The following is a 21,619-nucleotide window of genomic DNA, read 5'->3' as shown; positions in this document are numbered from 1 at the left end:
TTGTAAAGACATCTCAGAAGAAATTTCCTAAGGTGATGAGGGTTGTCTTCTTTAAAATTGATAAATGTTTTGCTCTTCAGCAGTTTTCAGAGATTGGACAAACATAAAATCCAGAGTATTTTATTCTTCTGCTGTTGGGGCTGGAGAAAGCAATCTGGGCTGCCTGAAAATAGGAGAGGCCTTTCTTCTTTTAAGTAGGGTTTGATCTTTACTTCCAAGTTGGCAGAATCCTAAGTGGCGAAAAATGGAAGTATTTACTAGCAACAGGTAACACCCTTTACAAGTTTAAGCAAGTACTAAATTCAACTGTTGTACAATTTTGATTTCCTCTCTGCTTAATAACTTCAAACTTGTATTTAATAGTGATCAAAATAACAGGAATTGCGTTTGAAGTTCTGACTTTTCTTTATCCATAAACACACCAAACTTTTGCCAAAAATACTGAAAAAGCCCCTATCTTTTAGTTGATAATTTTTGAACTTAGTGGAAGAACTTCTCCAGATTTGTTTTTTTTAACGTAGGCGTTTGTTTTACTGTGGTCCTGTAATCAGCCTGGTTTTCCCCTAATTTTCAAGTAATTAGTCCACAGTGCAGATTTGGCTGCTTCTAGTGCATATATGGGTAGTGATATTAAGGAAATCATTAGGTGATGAGTAGTTCACATACAGGAGTCAGAATGTATTACATTTAATCTAGATGCACTCGGGAAGGAAACATGGGTGAAAACTAAAGAGACATGAGGTACAACAACAAATCTCCCTTGGGACCTGAAAAGGGCAAAAGCCCTTGGGTGCCCCATGGGAGAACATTTCAAACAAATCTTCCACTTCCCTCTGTCTCTGGACCGAGATGAACTGAAATTTGAAAAAAACCTTTCAAAGAGTCACAAAATTACAGTTTGCATGACCCTGGGATACTAGGAATCACAAGTGTGAAGGGGTATGGTAAAGACCCTGTTTCTTCTCTTTCCTATAAACAGAATTTTGTTACCTCTGTTAATCATGCTGCAGTCTGCAAGTGACAGTTAACTCCCTAGTCCCTCCTGGTCTATCTGATTAGCGTGTATATGCCAATTTAAACCCATTGACTCCATGTAGTACTTGAACTTTAGTCTTTAAGTACTACATGGAGTCAATGGGTTTAAATTGGCCTATACATTAAAAATGTGGCTTCTATTTCAGGCCTGAAGGAGGACTTCTGTGCTTGAAAACTTAGTTTTTACAGCTATGACGTTTAATTTCACGAAGGTGTTGCTGTTTCTTCCGTAGCTGAGAGAGAAGGTCCTTCCAGGATTTAGGTAATCTGTCCTGTCCCAAAATGAGTCTGAGTAATACAAAAAGGGGGATTACCCATCTCAGCTAACGTTAAAAAGAGCATACGTGATGACAAACGGGCAATGTTTTGAAAGATAAAGTCAGATAAGATGAATTCTGGGCTAACCATGGGCAAAGCTGATTTTTGGCAAGTTATCTGTCTCTGGATTCTTGACTTGGCTGTTCTTCCAGACCCCATTTGGAGCTGTGCTTCCTAGGTGTCACATATAAAAGGCTCTGGGAAAGATACTGTGCGTGTATAAGTATCAACAATATATAATTGACATTTTTCTCTACATCTGTGGTTCCAGGGGCACAGATGGTGCAGAGGAGTGAAGGTCTCCAGCACCACCCTGCCAGCAACCCGGGAGGAGGCTGTTGCTCAGCCTAAATGAGGCAATTTGTAGGGCTGGGGGTTACAAAAACTGTTGTGTCAGGAGAACTCGCTCCCTGTGGGGCAGGCTTGTTGTTGCCATGCTGTGGAGCAGCACTTAGTTTTTGTGGTGCCTGGCAGCTGGGTTGTGACTCTCTTGCTCAGATACGGAGGCGATGACTTGCTCTCCAGGCCTTTCTGTTAGTCAGAAGTTGGATTAAGGTGCTGCTGCTTCCTGGGGGATAGTCTTGAGGTCTGACAGGTTTAGCTGGTACTGAATTCAGCTGCCTGTCCTTGATGTTGTTATTACTGCTCTCAGCAGCTTGTATGGGTTTCTGAATGAAGTGGAAAAGCACAAGTATTTCACTAATAATCCCTGACTCTTGAAATTCTCTAACTGCATGGGCTGACTTGTATGGGAGAGTGGTACTTGCTTATTTAAATCCCATTGATTTGAACATAAACGTGTGCTTAAAGTGAGACATGCTGATTACTTCTGTGTTCAGGCTTCTTTTTAGATAGGCTGAAATGAAAGAACTGCTATCGAGAGATTCTTAGGAGGCATCTGGCATGTTTTATCATTCACTTAATATCAGAAACACTTATTTGTGTAGATGTCAATCAAGTTAAGCTGTCATCCTGGCATTTGTGCTCTGAAAAATCTAATGAACATCTGCTGAAGAAATTGGTTAAGGAAGCCTCACTCTCACAGGTTTTGGTATATGTGGCGTACAGGTAGAGACACACCTGAGACATTTGAACTGCCTGGTCAATTTATTGTACATACCAATGTCTCTTTGATGAATTACTATGAGGTGATTTTGAAATGTGCCTTGAAATATGCCTTAAGTAATTAGTGCATAACAAGTTAGAATAATTGATTATATCTGAGGCAAACCAAGAGATGTGAATAGTGATAAATGTGAATCACTATGTGAGTGTTTGCCATGGACAAATAATACAAATTTCATACTCTCAGCACGTACATGTTGATGCAGCTTTATTTCAGTTTGAAGTTATCCCACTTCTTATATTTGCAGAGGCTCTGGCATTTTGTTCTTGGAATAAAACTACAGCTTAATAGAATCCAGTTGACACATGTAGACCATTTTATGGTGAATTTAGCTGGTGAGAGTTAACCTTCAATGCAAATTACAAGTTCCATATCATTTTACTGCTTTATGATGTGGAATTCTTTGTTACTGTTGAAACTCTGTAAGAAAACCCCACTAAAAGTGGGTTTTGGCATAACCTAGCATACACTCATTGGCTAAAATTAAAGGCCGGTTGACTATAAGTAGAAGATTATCTGGTAGAACCAGGAACCAGCAAGATGTCCTGATCCCTGCATAAATATAATGAACGCAACTCAGCTGTTATTGTGGCCAGTTGTACTTTCAGCACTCAAAGCCCCAAAACCCAACAAACAGAAAAAAAAATATAAAAGGATAAGTTTAAAACAGAGCCCAAATATAACTGTGGGGAAGTTGGGGAAGCCTAGCAGTGAAAGGCAACAGAAGTTATGCAGGTTATTACAAAACCAAATGTAGCACCAATGTGGGAATGCTTTGTCTGGGCTTTCAGTGTAGAGCCAGGGTTAGAAGAACACCACAATAGAAGGTTTATTGAATGTACTAGACTGTGCATAGCAAGACTAGGTGATAGCAGATACTTCAGACTAGAAATAAAGCACTGCAGGGGCAATTGAACGTTGGAGAGAGATATGTAGTGATTTGGTTGCTTTTGTAATACTTCAGGTGTGTATCTCAAAAGTTCTATATCTTACAAAAAGGCATATTCTGACTGAGACAGAAGTTATGGTCTTGATGCAGATATCTGAGTTTGAGGCCTGTGTCAGGCATGAGATCTGACTTAGTGGTCACATAATAATGGCTTTGAATTTAAATACATCAATCTGCTCAAATTTATGATGGTTTTAATGTTTAACTTTCAAGGATGTTCTTCCTGCTGATGTCTACGATTCCTAGCAGGGAATGGCCTGCTCACATTAGCCTATATATCTGTTGGTGCAACTCAGCTTTCTGTTGGGGTGCATGTTTGCTTAAACACAACTGAACTGTAGGTACAGGCAACATTAAAAATCAGTATTCCTATCTTTACTGCTAAGATGACTCTGCAAGTCAGTTTTATCCAAAAAGCTGTATTCTGATATCTGTCTCTGTCATTTTCTAGAGAAGAACTTGATCTAGATAAAATAATAAAATTTTGAAACATCTCAAAATATTCTTACTGAAGACAGCTGTTAGGATATCTAGCAGATGATGTATTTGAACTTGTGGTCTGCTTCAGTTAATTCACTCCAATTCATCTCAACATAGTAGGGTGAATGGAAGTGAAATTTGCACATGTTTTGGAGTATCGGATACATGGGATTTTTTAGGGTTTTAATACCATCGTAGCACTTGAGGGGAGAAATTTTTTATTTGTTATTACATTAAGACAGTAGTGAATATATACATCTGTATTTTGGAAAAGTAGTGACTTCTACCTGTCACCCTCTTCTTCTGTTTCTCTCTCAGGTGGGTGGCTTATGAGAATCCTGAGTTTACAGGGGAGCAGTATATACTGGCTAAAGGGCTATATCCCAGCATTGAGGCATGGGGGGGCAAGAATTGCAAAATCTCTTCAGTTCAACCCATCGTTATGGTAAGGAGTTCATTTTATACTTGTTTTGCAAGTTTTTCTGAAGCATTTGGAGCTATGCTTTTTCTGTCAAATTCAATTTATTTACATTCTTTAAGCAATAATTAATAGTACAATTTTGTATGTTTATGATTTTATCACCATTTAAAATATTTTTTCCTTTTTTTGTTCCCTCCAAATTTTTTGCAGGATATTGTTGGAAGTGAAAGGGGTAAAGTCAAGGTAAGAGATTTCTCTAAGTGCATGAAACCAACCGTGTACTGTCTGTAACATGTAGAAATAAAGAAATGGCTTTTTGTCTAGTGCAACTCCCAGGTATTTGCACAGATGGTTGACTAGTCAGACAAAGAGTGGGAACTGCAGGTGAAGGAAGGCTGCTTTCCAAACCTCTTAAGTAAGGAGCAGTAAGGCCTAAGGAAGGTAGGATTTAATACACTTTTTCAGGGCACAGGCAGTGTTTTGGTTCAGCAAGTCAGCTGTTTTGGGGTATCAGTGGTTGTTCCAAGGAGCTGGAGCCCACAGTGCTCTGTGCAGGGGTGCAGGTACCTGGAGTCTGCTGCTGAGGTGAGGGCTCTGCGAGTTAGATGTTGTTCATGGTGTGGTTGTGACTTAATTCCTTTTGAACCCAGTTCTCTGGTTAACAGTTCTGCTAATGGTGGTTGCACTAGAAGGGAGTCTCATTCACTCGCAAATACTGCTGAGTTGTGCTTAGAAGTTAATGCCATCTTTGTCAATAACTAAGAGAAGGAAATGGCAGGGAGAACTTGTCTGTTCAGTGAGTTAACATATTTTCTACGTTGGACTGTCTCCTGCGTGCAAGTACTAATGCGTAGTTTTCACCATGAGACAAATGGGCGGCTTTTTTCATCCTTTCATAATTCTGAACCTTTTCATGTTTGTCCCTGTACAAAGTTACTTTTATTTTCATTTCAGTCAAAATGGTGAGCGTGTCATGGAACTAGAAACTAGAGAGAGAAGTCTTAGCTGTCTTGTTTTGCATTCTTCATTAGTAGCATGCCTCGCTGGAATCTCCTGCATAGGGATAATGCATAAACTATGGGGAATAAAAATCTCAAGGCTGCTTATTTTCAGCTATGTGCATGAAAAATTATTTGCATCTATATATTATGTGCCTATTAAGACCTTATCCTAAGGAAACAAAGAAGTAATGGCTTGTAGTCAACAGACTGCATCCCTCGTCAGCATGTTCCTCTTCGGAGAACGCTGTACATGCCCACACTCGTATCTCTGCTAAGAGTGAATAAAGCTGGTAGGCATGTGATAATGTGAATGACTTCTGTGTGATCAGGGTTAATTATCCTCTAACCAAATTAGCAGGTTTGCTGCTTAGATTTTTTTTTTTTCTTTCTCTTTAACAAGGACAAAAGACTCAGGGTGACGTAGGCTCTCTTATCCCCCGAGCAGAGGGAGAAGAACTGACACGACTGTAGCTGTAGCTGTAACAGGCACATAAAGCCCAGCTGCCCTGGGAACACATACTGTGCTGAGTGCTTTGCCAAGATCATACAGCATTTACGTTCTGAGAGACAGTTTTCATTTAGTGGGAAGAGTATGTATTTTGGAGATTAAAAGATTAAATGGATTAATAATTTCAAACAGAACTGTTTATGGCCCTTTTGTAAAGATATGCCTGTTCCGGCTATTCTGTGGGAATTCAGAACTGTTCTCCAGCAGATAGACCAAGGAGCTGACTTCGTTAATGTTGTTTTATTTTGTATGTTAGTGAGTGATTTACAGCCAGAAGTAATTTTTGGTGGTGTTACCTTTCTATCTTGATGAAGGATTACAACACTGAAGAGCTAACAAATAATATATGTAACTGAGGAAATCTGGGTGTTTGAAGTATGTTTTAATCTGTTATAGAAGCAATGGTACAGACATGGTACTGAAGGTTGAAGAATGAACTGTTTATAAATATGCTTGCAACTCTTTTAAAGGTCCAGTTATTTTCAGAGCCTGAATTCAAGGGTAACTGCCAAATATTTGAAGAAAACACAAGATGTATTGATTCATTTGCTGTGAAGTCTTCAAAAATTTTAGATGGCAGGTAAGTTATATTGAAGGAGTATTGCAAAATCACTAAAACAGTAAAAGTTTTAAAAAAGCAACCAGCTTTCTAACACCTGAAGTGATTTTGCATATGGGGGCTTACAGAGAACAAGGCTTTGCAGTTTACACATCAATCTTTAGCTTCTCAGGACAAAACGTTGTAAATAGTGTCTCTGTCAGTAGCTCTTGCTAAGGACTGAGAAACACTATCAACATATTACTTGAACAGAATTCTTAAGAGGCAATTTCTTCTCCTTCTTCCTGCAGCTGCGTGGTGTATGACGAGGAAGAATTCTCCGGTAACCAGTATGTGCTAGAAGAAGGAATCTATCCTGATCTGACAGCAATGGGTTGTTCACCCCAAGCAGTTCTAAAATCTTTACGGATTATAAATATTGTAAGTAAAGCTATTAGAAATATAGTAAAGTAAAGCTAAGTACACTGGTGACTTAGACCTCCCCATTTTTTGCAGGAGTTAATCTCGAGGGATGCACAGACACCAGAGGAGTATTTTTATTTTTATGTTCTATGCAATAGCAGTTAAATGTCCCGGCTGCAGTCAGTGTTTTTTTACCTCTGTACTGTTTTTGCAAAGGAGGGGCCATCACAGAAGCAGCTGCCTGGCATCACTGTCCTTAATAACAGCTTATAATAAGGCCTTCTGTAAAAGGAGTCAGGGACGTGTCAGGTAGACTGTTTATTTCCCAGTAGGAGAGACCACTTAGCGCGGGTTGAGAAATGTCAGTAGGACAGTGTGAGGAAATATCTGTACTGAAGACCTTGTTTTTTCTGCATATTAAAAAAGAAGACTTAACTAAGCAACTTTGCATGAAGTACATGTAATTATAAACCACTATTGCTATCATCAAGGAAAGGCAATTTGAGTTAATCATGAAATAATGCACCCTTCTAGATAAAGTAAAGCAACACCCAGTGTCATTTGGCAAAATCAGACAGTGTTGTTGTTATGTGTGGTGGATACAAACTAAACAACATTTACATATTTTGTAACTCATCAGTGGTGAGGAACAAGTTTGCTCAAGCCTATAACCGATCATTATGATGGATCACTTACAGAATCTGCAAGTATCTTTTAAGATCAAAGTAATTGCTAGCAAAATGTGGTCACGAATCCAGGAACTTACGGCAATATGAAGAGATGGTACTCATTTTAAAAAAGGAGTACACTATTGACTCTCTTCTTTGAATTTGGCAACTTTATTGCACTCCACTGTAATTTTGGTAACCAGTCAGTGATGTAGCAGTTGACGAAGGAGAACTAAAATGTGTCATCTTCTTTCATGTCTCTGGAGCATTTGGATGTACAGCATAAACAAACATCTACAGCAAGTGTGTCTGCCTTCTGAACTCTTTGGCCATCCAGTAGACCGATCTTATTAAAAATAATGGAAGTGTTTCTAGCCAACCTTGGTGGGTGATCACCATGAATTAAAACAGGCTCTTTTGCACCTGTCAGTATTGAGTTCTTGGGTTTAAAATGCCTTTTTTCAAGCTGGAAGGATCAGCTTACTTTTGGAAGATACATTGTGACAAACTGTTGTGTTAAAACAGCCAGTGCCAGTTCCGTGCCTCTTTTTTTAAGTTGTTATAACTCCTGAAACTTTTTCTAGCCCTATGATTTATCACACTTCAGACAGCAGCATGGAGCTGCGTCTGTCTGCAAGTCATGTGCTGCTGCCTCCTCCTTCAGGGGCTTCCTAGCTGTACAGAAGAGGAAAATGTGTTGCTTTGCTCTGCAGTTTATTAGTAAACCAGAATACAGAGAGAATAAGAAGTTAGGTGGAAGTGATCATATTATACTGTTCGTTTTTCATAATTTTATAAAAGCTTGAACCTTATTATTCTGAATACTGGTTTCACCTCTCAGATTTATTTTGGGACTTTTTTTTTTTGGTGGTGCCAATCTTAATTCCTCCCCACCATCTGCTGTTCCCATAACTTTCCTCGTGATTTTTCTGTGACATTTCTATACAAGAAGCACCTTTGCTATTTAATATGTCGTGTTACCTTGCTTACTTAGTTTAGCTCCCCTTTGCAGGGATCCATTTCTAAGAAACCATAAAAAAAGGAAATGAGAGGGATACTCGATAAACTTGAAAGTAAAAGTTAAAAGGGCTTTTATTCATAAGCTCAAGGTTTTTGGTTTTTTTTATACCTCTGTATCTTTGCTTGATTGTGCTTGCTTTGCATGCAGCACATGGTTGTGCTGCTGATAAAAAATAGCATTTTTCCTTCTTGAATTTGCTACATGTTCTTTGTCCTGAACATACTGTAAAAACAACTGTGAATGTGCTTTATGCTGAAAATACTTTTTTCATGGGCAACTCTGAGAAGTAGCTGAATGTAGATACACAGGAGCACCAGGTTCATACAGTGGACTATATGGGAAGTACTGAAAGAAAACTTGTCAGCTGACCTTGCACTTCTCTCTGTGGGGAATGTTTTAAAGAACAGTCGTGCTGCTGAATCTAAAAAAAGCCCAGAGTGGAAGGTGTGGCTGAAAATTGGAGAATTTCCTTTTCTGTCTGTGTGTTTTCTTTGTAAGTAGGTTGTTTCTGAAGCGTTGTATATGGCTCGAGGTGGTAAAATGGCGGAGGGGTCCGAGGTACCACACATCATCATGGTGTGACTGTTCCCGTTGATCTCTTTAGCCCTGATGCTGCATGACAGCCTGACTGGTGTTAACCTCTCATGGTGGGGATGAGTGTACTCTGATTTTGGAGTAAGCTGGGAGACTTCTCCTGGCATTTTCCACAGGGTGGGTGCCATCAGGAGGCCCAGCTCAGGTGCTGTGCATAACCTGGACTGCTGCGGGGATAATGGTGACGCTCACGCAACGTTGTCATCTGGGCCCTTCAAACATCTAAAGGGAGATTAAAGAGGAATTTTAAGCACTGTCTAGAAATCGGTAGACATGAGGTCTTGCTGAACAAAGTCACAGGGAAGCACGGATCTCCACTGCCGTGCCTGTCCGGAGCCACCCTCTGCCCTGGAGGGCCTGTTTCCAGGCCTGAGGCCAGATGCGGGTCTGTCGAGACTTGGCGTCATGTCGGGTGTTCCCCATCCAGTTGATGTGTCTCGATCATGCTGAACACATGCCAGCAGGAAGGAGCTCTTCTGGCTGTGGCGTTGGCTTTATTCAGTCGTTGCTGGAAGACTTACGAGAGAGGGAGTGGTGGGGTCACTTCCATCTATGAGCATAAACTAACACCAGGACGCTCAGGCTTGATTGACTTTACCCTGAGGGTTTTCAAACCCTTACTTCCCAGCTTCCAGGGGAAGGCCTTAATTGTGAAAGGTTATTTCTAGTCCATTACAGACACCTTGCCACCCATGGGCAAAAAAAAAAAAATTGAGTCCAAGGTTCATTATCTAGAAGGCATTTAAAATGGATTCAGTGACGCAGGGAGCTTCATGTGGGCATGAAGTGTTTTGACGGAGGAAGAAGAATCATCTCCCCACAGCAGTTTGGAGGATTCAGGTGTTACAGTTTTTGCTTGAGTTTTTGCTTCACCTCAGAAGAACGAATCATGAAGCTTTTATCTAGTCAGGGATTGATGTTACCATAACCTACTGTAAGAATTAAAAAGCAGTAAGTGATAAGCAGTGAGACAAGGCTGTCATCATTTGAAGCTGTGGAGATCAGTATTATCTTACTGTGTGTGCAGGTCTGAAGGTGAAAATTCCTACAATGAGTAAGGTCTAGTGCAATGGAAGAGGGATATGGCATTAATTAAAATGTATTTTAAAACATACTTAAGATAGTACACAAGAATCAATCCCAGAGACATTTGTGTGTGCCTTAATATAAGGAAGTTTTATGTGCCGTGCAAGAAGATCCCTTGTGTTTTGTGTAAGAGCTTTTTATTACTTTTTTTTATTATTTATTTCTTTTAAGTAACCTGCTGCAGAGCAAAAACATTATCCAGGGTCTTTGATCTTAAACAATCAAGAAGAAACCTCTGAAATAAAAGGGAGGGCTGTGTGGAGTAATGATGCTCACAGTTAACCATCTGGAGTTCTAACATCCTATAAAAGTCTCATCTTCCTTTTGCAGGAGCTGTCTGAGCCGTGCATAGCTCTTTTTGAAAAGGTGGGTTTCCAAGGAAAGAAAATTGAATTCAGTACAGAAATCTTAAATCTCCGGTTCCTGGGATACAATCCTCGAATAGCTTCAGTTCAAGTCCTTGGTGGCGTGTAAGTTTAAAATCACTTTTTGATTCTTTAGAATGATGTGCTTATTCAACAGAAAAAAATACAGATGTTAGAAACCAAGGAGTATAAAATTATAGTATCATAGTGTGTGCCGTGCATTAATGCAGTTTCTTCTTACAGAACCTTTTCACATCCTCTTTCAACAACATTTTATCACTGACTGGTGCTCTGTGCTAGAAGTTGAAATAAATTTGAATAAAGCCCAAAAGGAAATTAGAGTCTTCTCTCATGCCATGTTATAAAGGCCAGCTTGTGTAGCATCCTTAAAACCTACTTCTGTGCTCTTGGTTCAGGTCTCAAGCATAAAAAAAAAACAAAAACAAAAACATTTGGTTTGTGATCTGTGTCATGTGTTATAAGTTCAGAATGTTTTAACAAGTCTTCGCCTTCATCATTTTACCTGATATTATGACACAGTGGTATAAGATCATGATCTGGCCCCTCTTGGCGTTAGTAATAATCCCTTTTACTTCAGGAACTGGATTGTAAATCTAGCAATTAAATTTGTTAGGTGTTTTTAAGCAGCTGTGTTCTCTAAATTTGCTTTTGAAGATCTTGTAAAAAACAGTCTGTGATGAAGTTTAAAAACTGTCTGGAAGCATTTTGAAAACTACTGTGCTGGCTTCTTCCAGTGTTCCAGCAGATCTGTTATATTTCTCTTTTTCTGTTTTTCCTGTTGTTAGCCTCTACCTCCAACATACTTGTTCCCAAGCATATGTTCAGGGTTCTTGTAACTTGAAGAACGTGATTTATTTTTGTAAAGATAGATCCGTGTCACTGTTGCTTTGCATTTAAATGTGTTCTTTTGAAGAGGTAAATTTCCAAGGTGAGTGCTGGAGAGATCTGTTGGGTAGCTTAAGGCTGCCCTCCAGTGGACAGCTAACACCAGAGCTGTAGAGAAAACCATCTTCCCTACCTGCAGAAGCTGGTCAAAGGGTTTGCTTGGCACACTGAACTGAAGATTTAAACGTAAGGGTCAGAAGAAAAGGTGCATGCTCCATATTCTTAAGTCTTCTGAGATTTCAGTGTCTTTCACCATAGCCACAATACAGTTGATTCTCACTTTCCATAACATGAAATAACATGAAGACAAACATCATTACTACTTTGCCAAAAACATGGTTACCACGATTCCAGGTAACGGAGTCATGAACTGTGCATGTTTTCTGTCCAATCAATATATATGTTTTTTTCTAGTTCATCACTGGAAATGTATAGAGTGTGATATGAAAATTCTGATTTCATTTTAGCAGTGTCAGCTGCTGAAATGTGGCAAAATACAGGTTTCAGAGTGTCCTTGCCCCTAGTGCCTCCCTATTGAAGGGTTTTCATCTTCTCTTCCTTTGCTAAGAGACATCTGTTTATAATTTTATTAATTTCATATCTGGGCATAGATATGTATTATGCTGTGAAAAGCACCAAAATTAAGGTGAGTGTGCTTTTTTTCTGGATATAGATGTCTACTGCCAAATTGGTCAGAGGAAAGGAGGTAAGAGGGAAAATGTGCATATCGAGTGTTCATATACTCCAAAACCTATGGCTGTTGGACAGTCCCAGCAAATCAGTGTGAAAAAACTCAACAAATTTCACTCTGTTGCAGCCAATTTCAAAGTCTAGTAATTTACTGCCTGTGCCAATAGCAGTGCAGCAGAAGTCACGTTCTGACAGGTTGCTCTCAATGTGATTGTAAGCGTGGTTGGATGTGTGGTAGGCTATGCTAAACTATTTTTTTTCCATATGTGTTTTTTTCCCCTTTTTCCCCTCTCTCTGTCTTTTTTCTTTTTCTTTTCTTTTTTTTTTTTTTTCTTTTTTTTTTTTTTTCTTTTTTTTTTTTTTTCTTTTTTTTTTTTTTTCTTTTTTTTTTTTTTTCTTTTTTTTTTTTTTTCTTTCAGGTATTTGGAAAGAGGAAGGGTGTTCTGAAGTAAAACCTTTATCAAAATACCCCAGAGAACTTGACCCTGTTGCAGTTGCAGTATTTGCTTGTTGCAGCCTGCATCCCTAGTAGTTCTTTCCCCTGTGGGTCAGGCCTGTCCAAATTAAGATACACAGAACTACTGGTCCTACACACGCAGCAATCTATCACATTCAGCATATGTAGCATATACATATGGGCTCCTTGAGGAGTCACAGTACCTCCTGAAAACAGATGAGATTTAAAAGCTGGGTTCTCCCTTTAAGGCAAGAAAGTGCTTTGTTTCATTCAGCTTGTAATTTTTAAATAATAAGCCTTTAAAACGTGAACTCCAGTGTACTCATCTTAATGCTGTTGATCTAAATCTGGACGTGATGTTATTATTTTTTTAAGACCTGTCATTGACAGAAGAAGGTCATTGCCTTTCCAAAGCTAAACACTGCTACTTTGTGGGACAAATTTCTATTAAATGCGCTTATTGATTCAAAAGAAGGATTTGGCAGTAAAAGCATTCTGTCTCTTTTTTTTTTTTTCCTCATAGATGGATAATTTACGAGCATAGTAATTACAGGGGGCGTCAGATGTTGTTATCACCAAATGAAATTCCAGATTGGTATAAAACGAGTGGCTACTGTCAGATAGGTTCTCTGAGACCTTTACTGCAGGTGAGTAGGCTCTGACGTGAAATTGTCAAGTACTAATTTATATTTTGTAATGGGGTGGGGGAATATTATACAGTTCAAAGCAACATTACAGTCTTGATGCGTGTCACAAGCTTCAGTAATGGCAATTGTGCAAAGAAATTGCTCTAGAGTTTCGCTTGTAATAAAAGCTAGTTGATTATGCTACATGGCTTTGCAGTCCTACTGCTTAAACTGTTCATTAAGCATACTTTAAAACGAAGTAGAGAACACTGCATATAAGGATTGGCTAAATTATTTTAGCAATTAATGGCTATAACTACGAGATATAAATTATTATTAGTTATTTTATAATTAGCACCCAAACTGGTCACCGGTGTACTGTTTGTACTATATGCATTGTTTTTGGAACAAGAAAGTTGGTCAACAAAATGGGATACTTCAATTAATAGTGATTTTGTGTTGATTTAGGGGGGGAAGGTCCTTCCCTGCTTATTACATAGCAGAATAATTTGCACATCTAATGCAAAACTGACTCTGGTGGTGTCCTTTTCATTTTGTTCTCTAAATAAAGACCATGTGATTTGGTCCGATGCTGCAGCAGTCCTGGGAGCTTTAACATCTGAGGTTCTTGCTGAGCCATATTTTATTGAGGAAACAAGTTTTTGTAGTTCACAGGTTACATGTACCTGTACCCAAATGCATTTGCTCGCCGTCGTAGCGTTGTCTTTGTGTAGCCTTAAGCAGAGTTAGGGCAGTCAAAATGCATTATTCCTGGCTGAGAGCTTGTCTAAACAGAAATGTAATGTGCAACAAGCAGCAGCATGAATGTGCAGTGTAATACTTGCTGCCAGTGAAATAAGCAGCGCTGCACAAGTGCACCCTTTGGAGTTAAATTCTAGAAAAGTTAAGCTTTCTTTCAGAAAGAGGGAGGCAGGGGGTGCAGCACTGACCAGTAATTGCTCCGAAGTTAAGCAGAGCTGGATGTGTCCTGTGCTGAGACTGTGGTTAAAGAGCTGTGTTGTTTTCTGCAGAAACGTGTGTACTTCAGGCTTCGGAACAAGGAAACGGGAAAATTCATGTCAGCTGATGGCAACTTAGACAATCTGAATCTCCTCAGAATACAGGCTGCAGAAGATACAGAGTCAGAAGATCAAATCTGGGTTTATCAGGAGGGATTCATAAAGTGCCGGGTGAGGTTCAAGCTCAATCTCAATTTTCTTTTCCTCTGCAGTAGTAGGGCTTTCTGAATTTAATTCCTATTGTATTATGTTAATTTATTTTATAGGCTTATTCCATTTCAGCTAAAATACATTGTTTTTGTAGGTGTTGGGTTTTGGGTGGGTTTTTTTTTTTTGGTTGTTGGGATTTTTTATTGAACTCTGGCCTTTTCTGGTTATATAAACTAGTTGTATGATATCTTTTTTGATGTAATTGAAATCTTGAGAGGTTTTAGTTATGATTTACTTTTCCCCTAAAGAATAGCAGCCTCATAAGTACAATTAACACCAGAAGATCATTGTCTGCTCTTCGTGAGCTGTTTCCACTTCCACACCCTCTTTCTCCACAGTGAAAATATCACAAGAGTCAAAGCAGGGGAGACTTTTAAAATGCAGACTCTTCCTAATAATATTTTGAAATATGCATACCTTTTGATAGGTCAATTAGTGTAATGCAGGTTATATCCTCTTCTGCATTCAGGCAAGCTTAAAGATAAAATTCTACTCTTTGGGGGCTTTGGTTTGTGGGGTTGGTTTTTTTTTTTTGGTTTTGATTTTTTTCCTTGTTATCCCCTTATTTGTCGAATTCATCCCTTTTCCTTTCCTCTGTACAAGTTTCCAAATGAAGTCCTACTTTTCTCACAGTCCATAAAACTACTCATGTGTGCATTGTCATTGAGGTGAGCAGAGGAATGCACAGTTCATAAGGGTTAAGCATGAACAGTCTTAGGTAGGGATGCCGGCCAAAGAAAATTAAGTTACTTTAATACTGTTAAACAGCTTGCCTGCAAAGAATCATGTGAATTTTTTCTATAGGATTGTATAACTTCAAAGGAGCCATTTATAACTATGTCATCTCTGCTGGAGGGAAGAATCTTACTGTTAATAAGCTAAGGCATTGTTTGGACATGTTTACAGGACACATGCAGTAGTAAAAGAGATTTATGCAGACAGCAAAATGGTGCAAAGCAAGCTAAAGGCCTTCATATGGTGTACAAAAGACTTCTGTCTTGCTAGTGCCTCTCAGAATTTTAACTGAAAGTATTCCTGTCGTGACAGGGTGGTAATTCATGGCTTTGGATAAATGCCCTTGGTTTTTGTCCCCATCTCTGTGTCCCATAAAGCAGATTTCTGTGCACAGAAGATGGGCAGCTCGTGCTGTGCAGCCATCGGCAGCTCAGTGCAGAGCACACGCTGGCAACAGTGATCTTAAATGACTGAACTCCTGCAGAGCTCTGCCATCTCTCTGTTGAATGGCAGTAAATGTATTTTGCACCCAAAAAAAAAAAAGTCACCACATTTTAAAAAGAATATTCAGTGGGTGGTTGCGCGCACGTAGGCAGAGACAGGCCCTTGGAAGAACTCGTGCCTTTCCTCCTGTGAGCTTAGGTCATCTCACTGCCTCTGAGTCACGGCGCCTGGAGCTGGGCCTGAGGCTCTCGAGGAAGGGCTGTTCCAGGTGGGATAACCAGCAGGCAGGTTAGGAAAGTCGTTCTGCTCATTTTGTCAGAAACAGATACAGATAGCAGATAGGAATTCAGGTCTCCTCACTCTTCATGAGCTTCTTGGAGATGGGTGAAGTGGTGGCCTATGTGCAGATGAGAATTTCAGAACTGCAGAACTAAATAAACTTACTTCAATTCCAGGTTATCATAGTAAGAAGTACTATTTTCAAAACTGTGCATTTAATAATTTAGGGCCATATCAACAACGGCAGGTGGGTGTTTGTATAATCTGCCACTGAAGGCCAGTCAGAAGCTTCAAGGTGGCTTATGTTGATCTATTGAAGATCACTGTTCACATAGAATAATTAATTGTAATGTACTATGAATACAGCCTTAATATTTTTTTTCAAGGATGCTTGATTTTTTCCAGTTCTTTTTTTAACCATAAAGACATCTGCAGAGTTTTGAAATCAAGTAATACAAATGACCAGGAAAAGAATAGAGGAAAAAAGAAGAAAATATTATTTTGATAGATTGTGAAATTCATACACTTTATACTATGCAGTTATGTCCTTTATCTCAAAAGGTTATTGTGGAACTAGAAACAACTAAAGAACAAAAAAAGGATGAGCAGATGAGATGGAGGGTTTCTATGCAAGAAAGAGAGAAAATAGCTAGGACATTTTTAGCCTGCAAAGGGGGCAGTTTGCAGGATTATATGATTGAAGTTTCTGCAAATATAGGGAGGAGAAGGGGGCGTGAGGAGAGCATCAAATAAAACTATCAACTATTGTTTAATTTTGTTTTAAAAAGAAAAGTAGTAGTTAAGATTTGGAACTGCTTGCCCCAGAAGGGTTATAATACAGAAGGGTGTTCGTGTGAAGGAGTTACATTGATCTCAGTGGAAGGTGGCTCACAAATTCACATATGGGACAGAAACCAGCCAGATACTGAAGGTACCAGCTCTGCATGGAAAACTCTCTGGGCTGGAAATTGCCATAAAGTGGGAGAGTTTACCAGGAACACACTGTATTACAGGAGCAGAGTGAATGTAATCTCCCATAGCATCTGTTCTTGGCCACTGCTGGAGGCAGGTGCTAATTGCACCTTTTGATCTGATACAGCGTGGTTATTTTAATGTTTTTGTGTAGTGGAGAGTGTCAGCAGAAGCAGGAACAAAAGAAAAATAAGTAGTCTTGAGTCTGGGGCAAAAAAAATACATTCCTGTAGGGAAAGTAGTTCCTAGATTCTGTTTGCACCTGCTGACATCTCTCCTATCTGATAAAAAACCAGTGGGTACTAGAAGTAAGGCCTTTTGACTAATTGCTGTTGCCTTTCTGATGCCACAGATGGCAGAGGATTGCTGCTTGACAATCGTTGGGAATCTTATAACTCCTGGCTCTAAGCTCGGCCTGTCATTTGAGCGGAATGAAGACAAGCAGTATTGGCATATTAGTCCCGATGGCAGGATTTATAGCAAGATGAAACCCAAGCTGGTTTTAGATATCAAAGGTAAGCAAATGTGTTATCTCATTACATTGTGTCTTAATTACATGGTATTTACAGTGGGATAGGCACTAAACGTGCCTATAAATTAAGGATGGTGTTATAGTTACTTTAATCTAGAATCAAAAAAGACCCGATTAGCTCGTCTGACCTCCTGAATTATACAGGCCCTAGGACTTCATTTCATTTTTCCTACACAGAGTTAGTAACTCACAGTACTTGCTTATCTTGTATTCCCAGTGTCCACTCACTCCAGATACCCTCAGCTAATTTTAGGTGGCACTGGGTGATGTGAATATAATTATTTAAAAATGCTGAAGCAAGAAAAACCTAGCTTCTCATTAACTTTAATTTGTATAGAGCAAATTTTCTTATATAGTAGTTGCAGATGCAATAGCCAAAGGATATTGGGAAAGCTCTACACTGATGTGATTGGATGTAAAAAGTATTTTTCATTTGTTGATTAATGGCTGTACCTTTATTGGGAACATGGGATTCTGCTACAGCAGCCTAAGGTCTGCGCACACTTGGTGTGTGTTTTACAGCTGCTTTCATCACAGCGACTTGATTCGTGTAAATACTGTTTCTAAACTTTGTTTTCATAGTTTCATAGAAGGTCTGAAAAAGCAGCAAGTGGAATGGTTGGCAGAATTAGCATAATCAGATGTCCTCAGATAACAGCATTTTCAGGTGGGGGGAGTAATCATTTTTTTAACAGCTCTTAATCTTTTTAGCTGTTTTAAAACTAATTTTGCATTGATGCTGTGACATTAATTACAGCAATTACAAAAAAAAAATCAACCCCCAAACCAAGAAAGAGAGTCAACAGTCAGCACTTTAGAACTAAAAAGGTCAGGACTACCAGAACTGTGAGAAAAGTGTTGTCTAATGTCTGACCATAATACAACACGGGCACAAATAGGCACAAATTCTCTTTATTGCCATAAAAAGCTAGTGATGATTGATTATAAACTCATCAAAAAGACTCCAGTTCAAGGCGAGTCTTTAGTGACAGCAACTCTGCACACCTTTTTCTAAAGTCAATTCCGAGTTGCACCGAACAAGCAGAAATAGTATTATGCTGCCTTGTCTTCAGTTAATCACGTTAAATGCAATTTTGTATTCTGCATTTATAATTGGAGAACTCGCAGTGGCCAGGTCTGGTGATGAAAGTATAGATGCACTCTTGGTTTAAGAAAAAAATTAAATGTGTACATTAAACATGAAAGAGTAGGTACATTTATTTAGCTTTTATTTGAGAAAGCCTAGTAGGAACATTACCTGTTTCTGCCAATTCTGCTGATCCATTCTTGACCACAAATCGGGCACTAATGAATTCTTCAGCAAATTAATGCAGTTGTTCAGCTGCACAGTTCCCAATGCCACCTTGTGGATCTGGTGGCTCAGCACAAAGCCTGGCCCAGGGCATCGCCCCGGCAAAGGAAATAGTCTTCTGTTCCACTGGAAAAAAACCTCCCATCTTTTCCCATTGTAACATCTTTACATTGTATCAGACACCGTTTACAACATATTTTTTTCACTCACAGTGATAACTGAGCTATGTAGTTCTGTAGTTAATGTTATTTTTTTGCAGCTGCTGGTTAGGTTTTTTTGTTTTTTCCTGTGGGAGTATTTGATCTGATATTCCCTTCTTTTTGCCCTCTCTCTGAAGAACTTTGCAAGTATTTCTGCTGTGTATCTCTACTGCTTTTCAGTAATTGCCTGGTGATGGCCAGGAGAGAAATCATGTTGGTGTTAACCTTCTCAGAGACCTTTCTGATTTGGGACAATGCCACCGGAAAATGTCCCCCCAGAACTCCTGAAGCGGAGATCACCCAAGGTGTTTGAGATGGCATTATCTTAGTACAAAGAGTTTCTTAAGTCAGAGCGTTAATGGTGCTCTTCTAAGGGAAGATGTTTGGGATGGCATCATGGGAGTAAATTAAGCTGCTCTAGGAAAGGGCTGTACTTTGCATTTGGGTATGTTCAGCTGCCAGTGGAAGGAGCTGAACATTGGGTGATATTCTGTGTATGTAATCCCAGTCAAAATACAGGATTGGGACCACCTCGTGCCTGGTGTGGTCCTGCTCACATTGTCTGTTAGCAGCAGGACTTACTTCATCCTGCACACATCATCCTTGGTGACAACTGACAACTGCTGAGGGGAGACTGAACAGCCAAGTTTGACTTTTGGGAAGTGATGGTCTGAGAGGAGCTACACCCTTCCCTTCCATCCAGGCTGAAAAAGCCCAGGGGTGGGGGAAAGGGTGGAGGGGAGCAGGCAGAATCCCATTTCAAAATTAATGCCAGCAGCAGGCAGTGATGAAAATCAGTTTGTCTTCTCAGTGCCTTGAGGAGAAGAGAAACTCTACCCCAGCACTTCCTAGAGCTGCCCCAAAACCTGGAGTGCTTACTTTCACTTGAAAACAACCTCTTACTTCAAAAATAGCCCTCACTCTTTGGAACTTTTCCTTGCAGGGGGCGCGCAGTACGATCGTGACCACGTTGTGGTCAACACAGTCAACGAAGAAAAGTTATCTCAGTGCTGGGAGCCGCTCGTGGTGTGAGCCCCACCACGGGAGGGCGGTGTCTGAATTGGCCACTGGACGTGAGGATCGGCACTGCCATCTCTGAAGGACACAGGAGCAACAATGAGAGTTCTGTCTCTTCTTTGCAATTTTAAAAAGAACAAGCAACAGAATGATTTCACCTCTCTATTGAAGATTGTTATCCCTATAAAAGCTTGAGTATCTCTCAACTTTTTTTTTTGTTTTGTTTTGTTTTTAAAATCATCACAACCCAGTATGAGATGATAGAGTGGTAGTTATGCCTCGGGCCAGAGTAGAAGACCTAAAGGTGGGAGAGACCCCATGGAGTTACAGTTGTGTCAGTGAGTAGTTAATCCAGAATAGTCAATAAGCATAATTTTAAATTATTTTTAAAAGTGGTTTGGTTTTTTTAACTGAAAGAAGGGGTAAAAAATAATTAAAGCTTATTTTGTAAAGGACAGGAGTGCAATGTGTATGTTGGTAGAGCAACTTGGACCTTCGGGCTGTAGTATAGAGAAATATTCACTGCTAAAAATTAATATATTTGTTTCACTGGAACAAAGTTATGTTTACTGGAAGTTTTAAAGACTGCTAGCACACAGCACATCCAAAGAATTTTTAACATGTGCCTTCAACTATAGTTAGTATGCTAATATAGTGAGTCCTAAAATACAAAATTCTAGATTTTCTCCATGTAGAGAGACAATGTAAATTAGTAGATGTTTTGTTAGAAAAAGAGAGGAGTGGCAAAAGGATGCATCGGAATGTGAAGAACTTGCCCGTTTTCTAGGCTGCCCAACTTTTTGAGTTAGGGGTATTTTACTTCTTTGCCAAATCAAATTATTATTTTTTTTTGTAGAACAATTACAGTAAGTACAGTCTTCCTGAACCCCAAAATCACGTAGAAAACAATTCTTAGGGAAAGTATCACTCTGCATGAGTGCAAAAGCACCTCAGCACCACGGTGTGGCTCCGGTGGCTGCTGGGCCATGTCACACTGCCACCCTGGGTACCTGCAGTGATGCCCGTTCAAAGTCAGCATTACTCCCTTAGTAAAGACCTTGCAACACTGATGATTCCAGAAAGTTCTTGTGCTTTCCCTGCTCTTAATCTGGTCTTGCTAGTTTTCCTTAATAATGTTGGCAAAAAGGTAAAATACAAACAAAGTCTTGTACTATGCTGCTGTGTTTTGTTCTGGCTTAGACCAGTGTTATTACAAGCTGCTCCTAGGAGTATCCAGGCCTTTGTCTTGCACAGTAAGTCTGTTTAAAATTAACATTTTCATTGCTATTGTATTGCCTCAAAGGCTACTGGTGCTTTTATTGTTACCACCCTAAAGGAAGTGCCTTACTAGTTTTCCTCCTTTTGTACAGACGTACTGAAGTTTTGTTGCTCTGAAAAGTGCTGCTTTTAGTTCTTCATAGAAAATGTTGTTATTGATTCCAAACAGTGGTACTTTGTCATATTGATGTGCTCTTGCTATATATATAATATAGCATTTTACGAATAAATCTAAGTTAGCTAACTTTTTATTGACGTTATTTTTTAAGGTAGAAAGCTGACATTTTACAGGTAGTTTTGCTTCTGTCTTCTGCCTTCCTCTGTCTGTAATTCCCCTGCAGCAGGTAGCTACTGAGGAGTGAGTACGTGGTGTAGAATAGCTGCAGGCCCTGAGGAACAGCTGCTTCTC

The 21,619-nt window shown here is 39.5% G+C and overlaps 1 protein-coding gene across 1 annotated transcript in view; it reads left to right on the top strand.

Annotated features, from left to right (window-relative positions):
• The window catches only part of AIM1 (absent in melanoma 1), a 41,365-nt gene extending 19,908 nt beyond the window's left edge, over positions 1-21,457 (top strand). Inside the window, exons 13-21 of the mRNA XM_014964633.1 lie at positions 4,227-4,353; positions 4,540-4,572; positions 6,309-6,418; positions 6,688-6,817; positions 10,499-10,638; positions 13,110-13,233; positions 14,244-14,402; positions 17,224-17,386; positions 19,859-21,457. Of these exons, the coding sequence (XP_014820119.1) occupies positions 4,227-4,353; positions 4,540-4,572; positions 6,309-6,418; positions 6,688-6,817; positions 10,499-10,638; positions 13,110-13,233; positions 14,244-14,402; positions 17,224-17,386; positions 19,859-19,947 (1,075 nt within the window). The 3' untranslated portion in view covers positions 19,948-21,457. The remainder of the gene's footprint in view (positions 1-4,226; positions 4,354-4,539; positions 4,573-6,308; positions 6,419-6,687; positions 6,818-10,498; positions 10,639-13,109; positions 13,234-14,243; positions 14,403-17,223; positions 17,387-19,858) is intronic.
• The last annotated feature ends 162 nt before the right edge of the window (positions 21,458-21,619 follow it).

Source organism: Calidris pugnax, unplaced genomic scaffold, assembly GCF_001431845.1.
Source record: "Calidris pugnax isolate Ruff unplaced genomic scaffold, ASM143184v1 scaffold219, whole genome shotgun sequence".
Lineage (NCBI taxonomy): Eukaryota > Metazoa > Chordata > Aves > Charadriiformes > Scolopacidae > Calidris > Calidris pugnax.
Note: the sequence above shows the minus strand (reverse complement) of the source record. Positions and strands in the feature narration are given on the sequence as shown.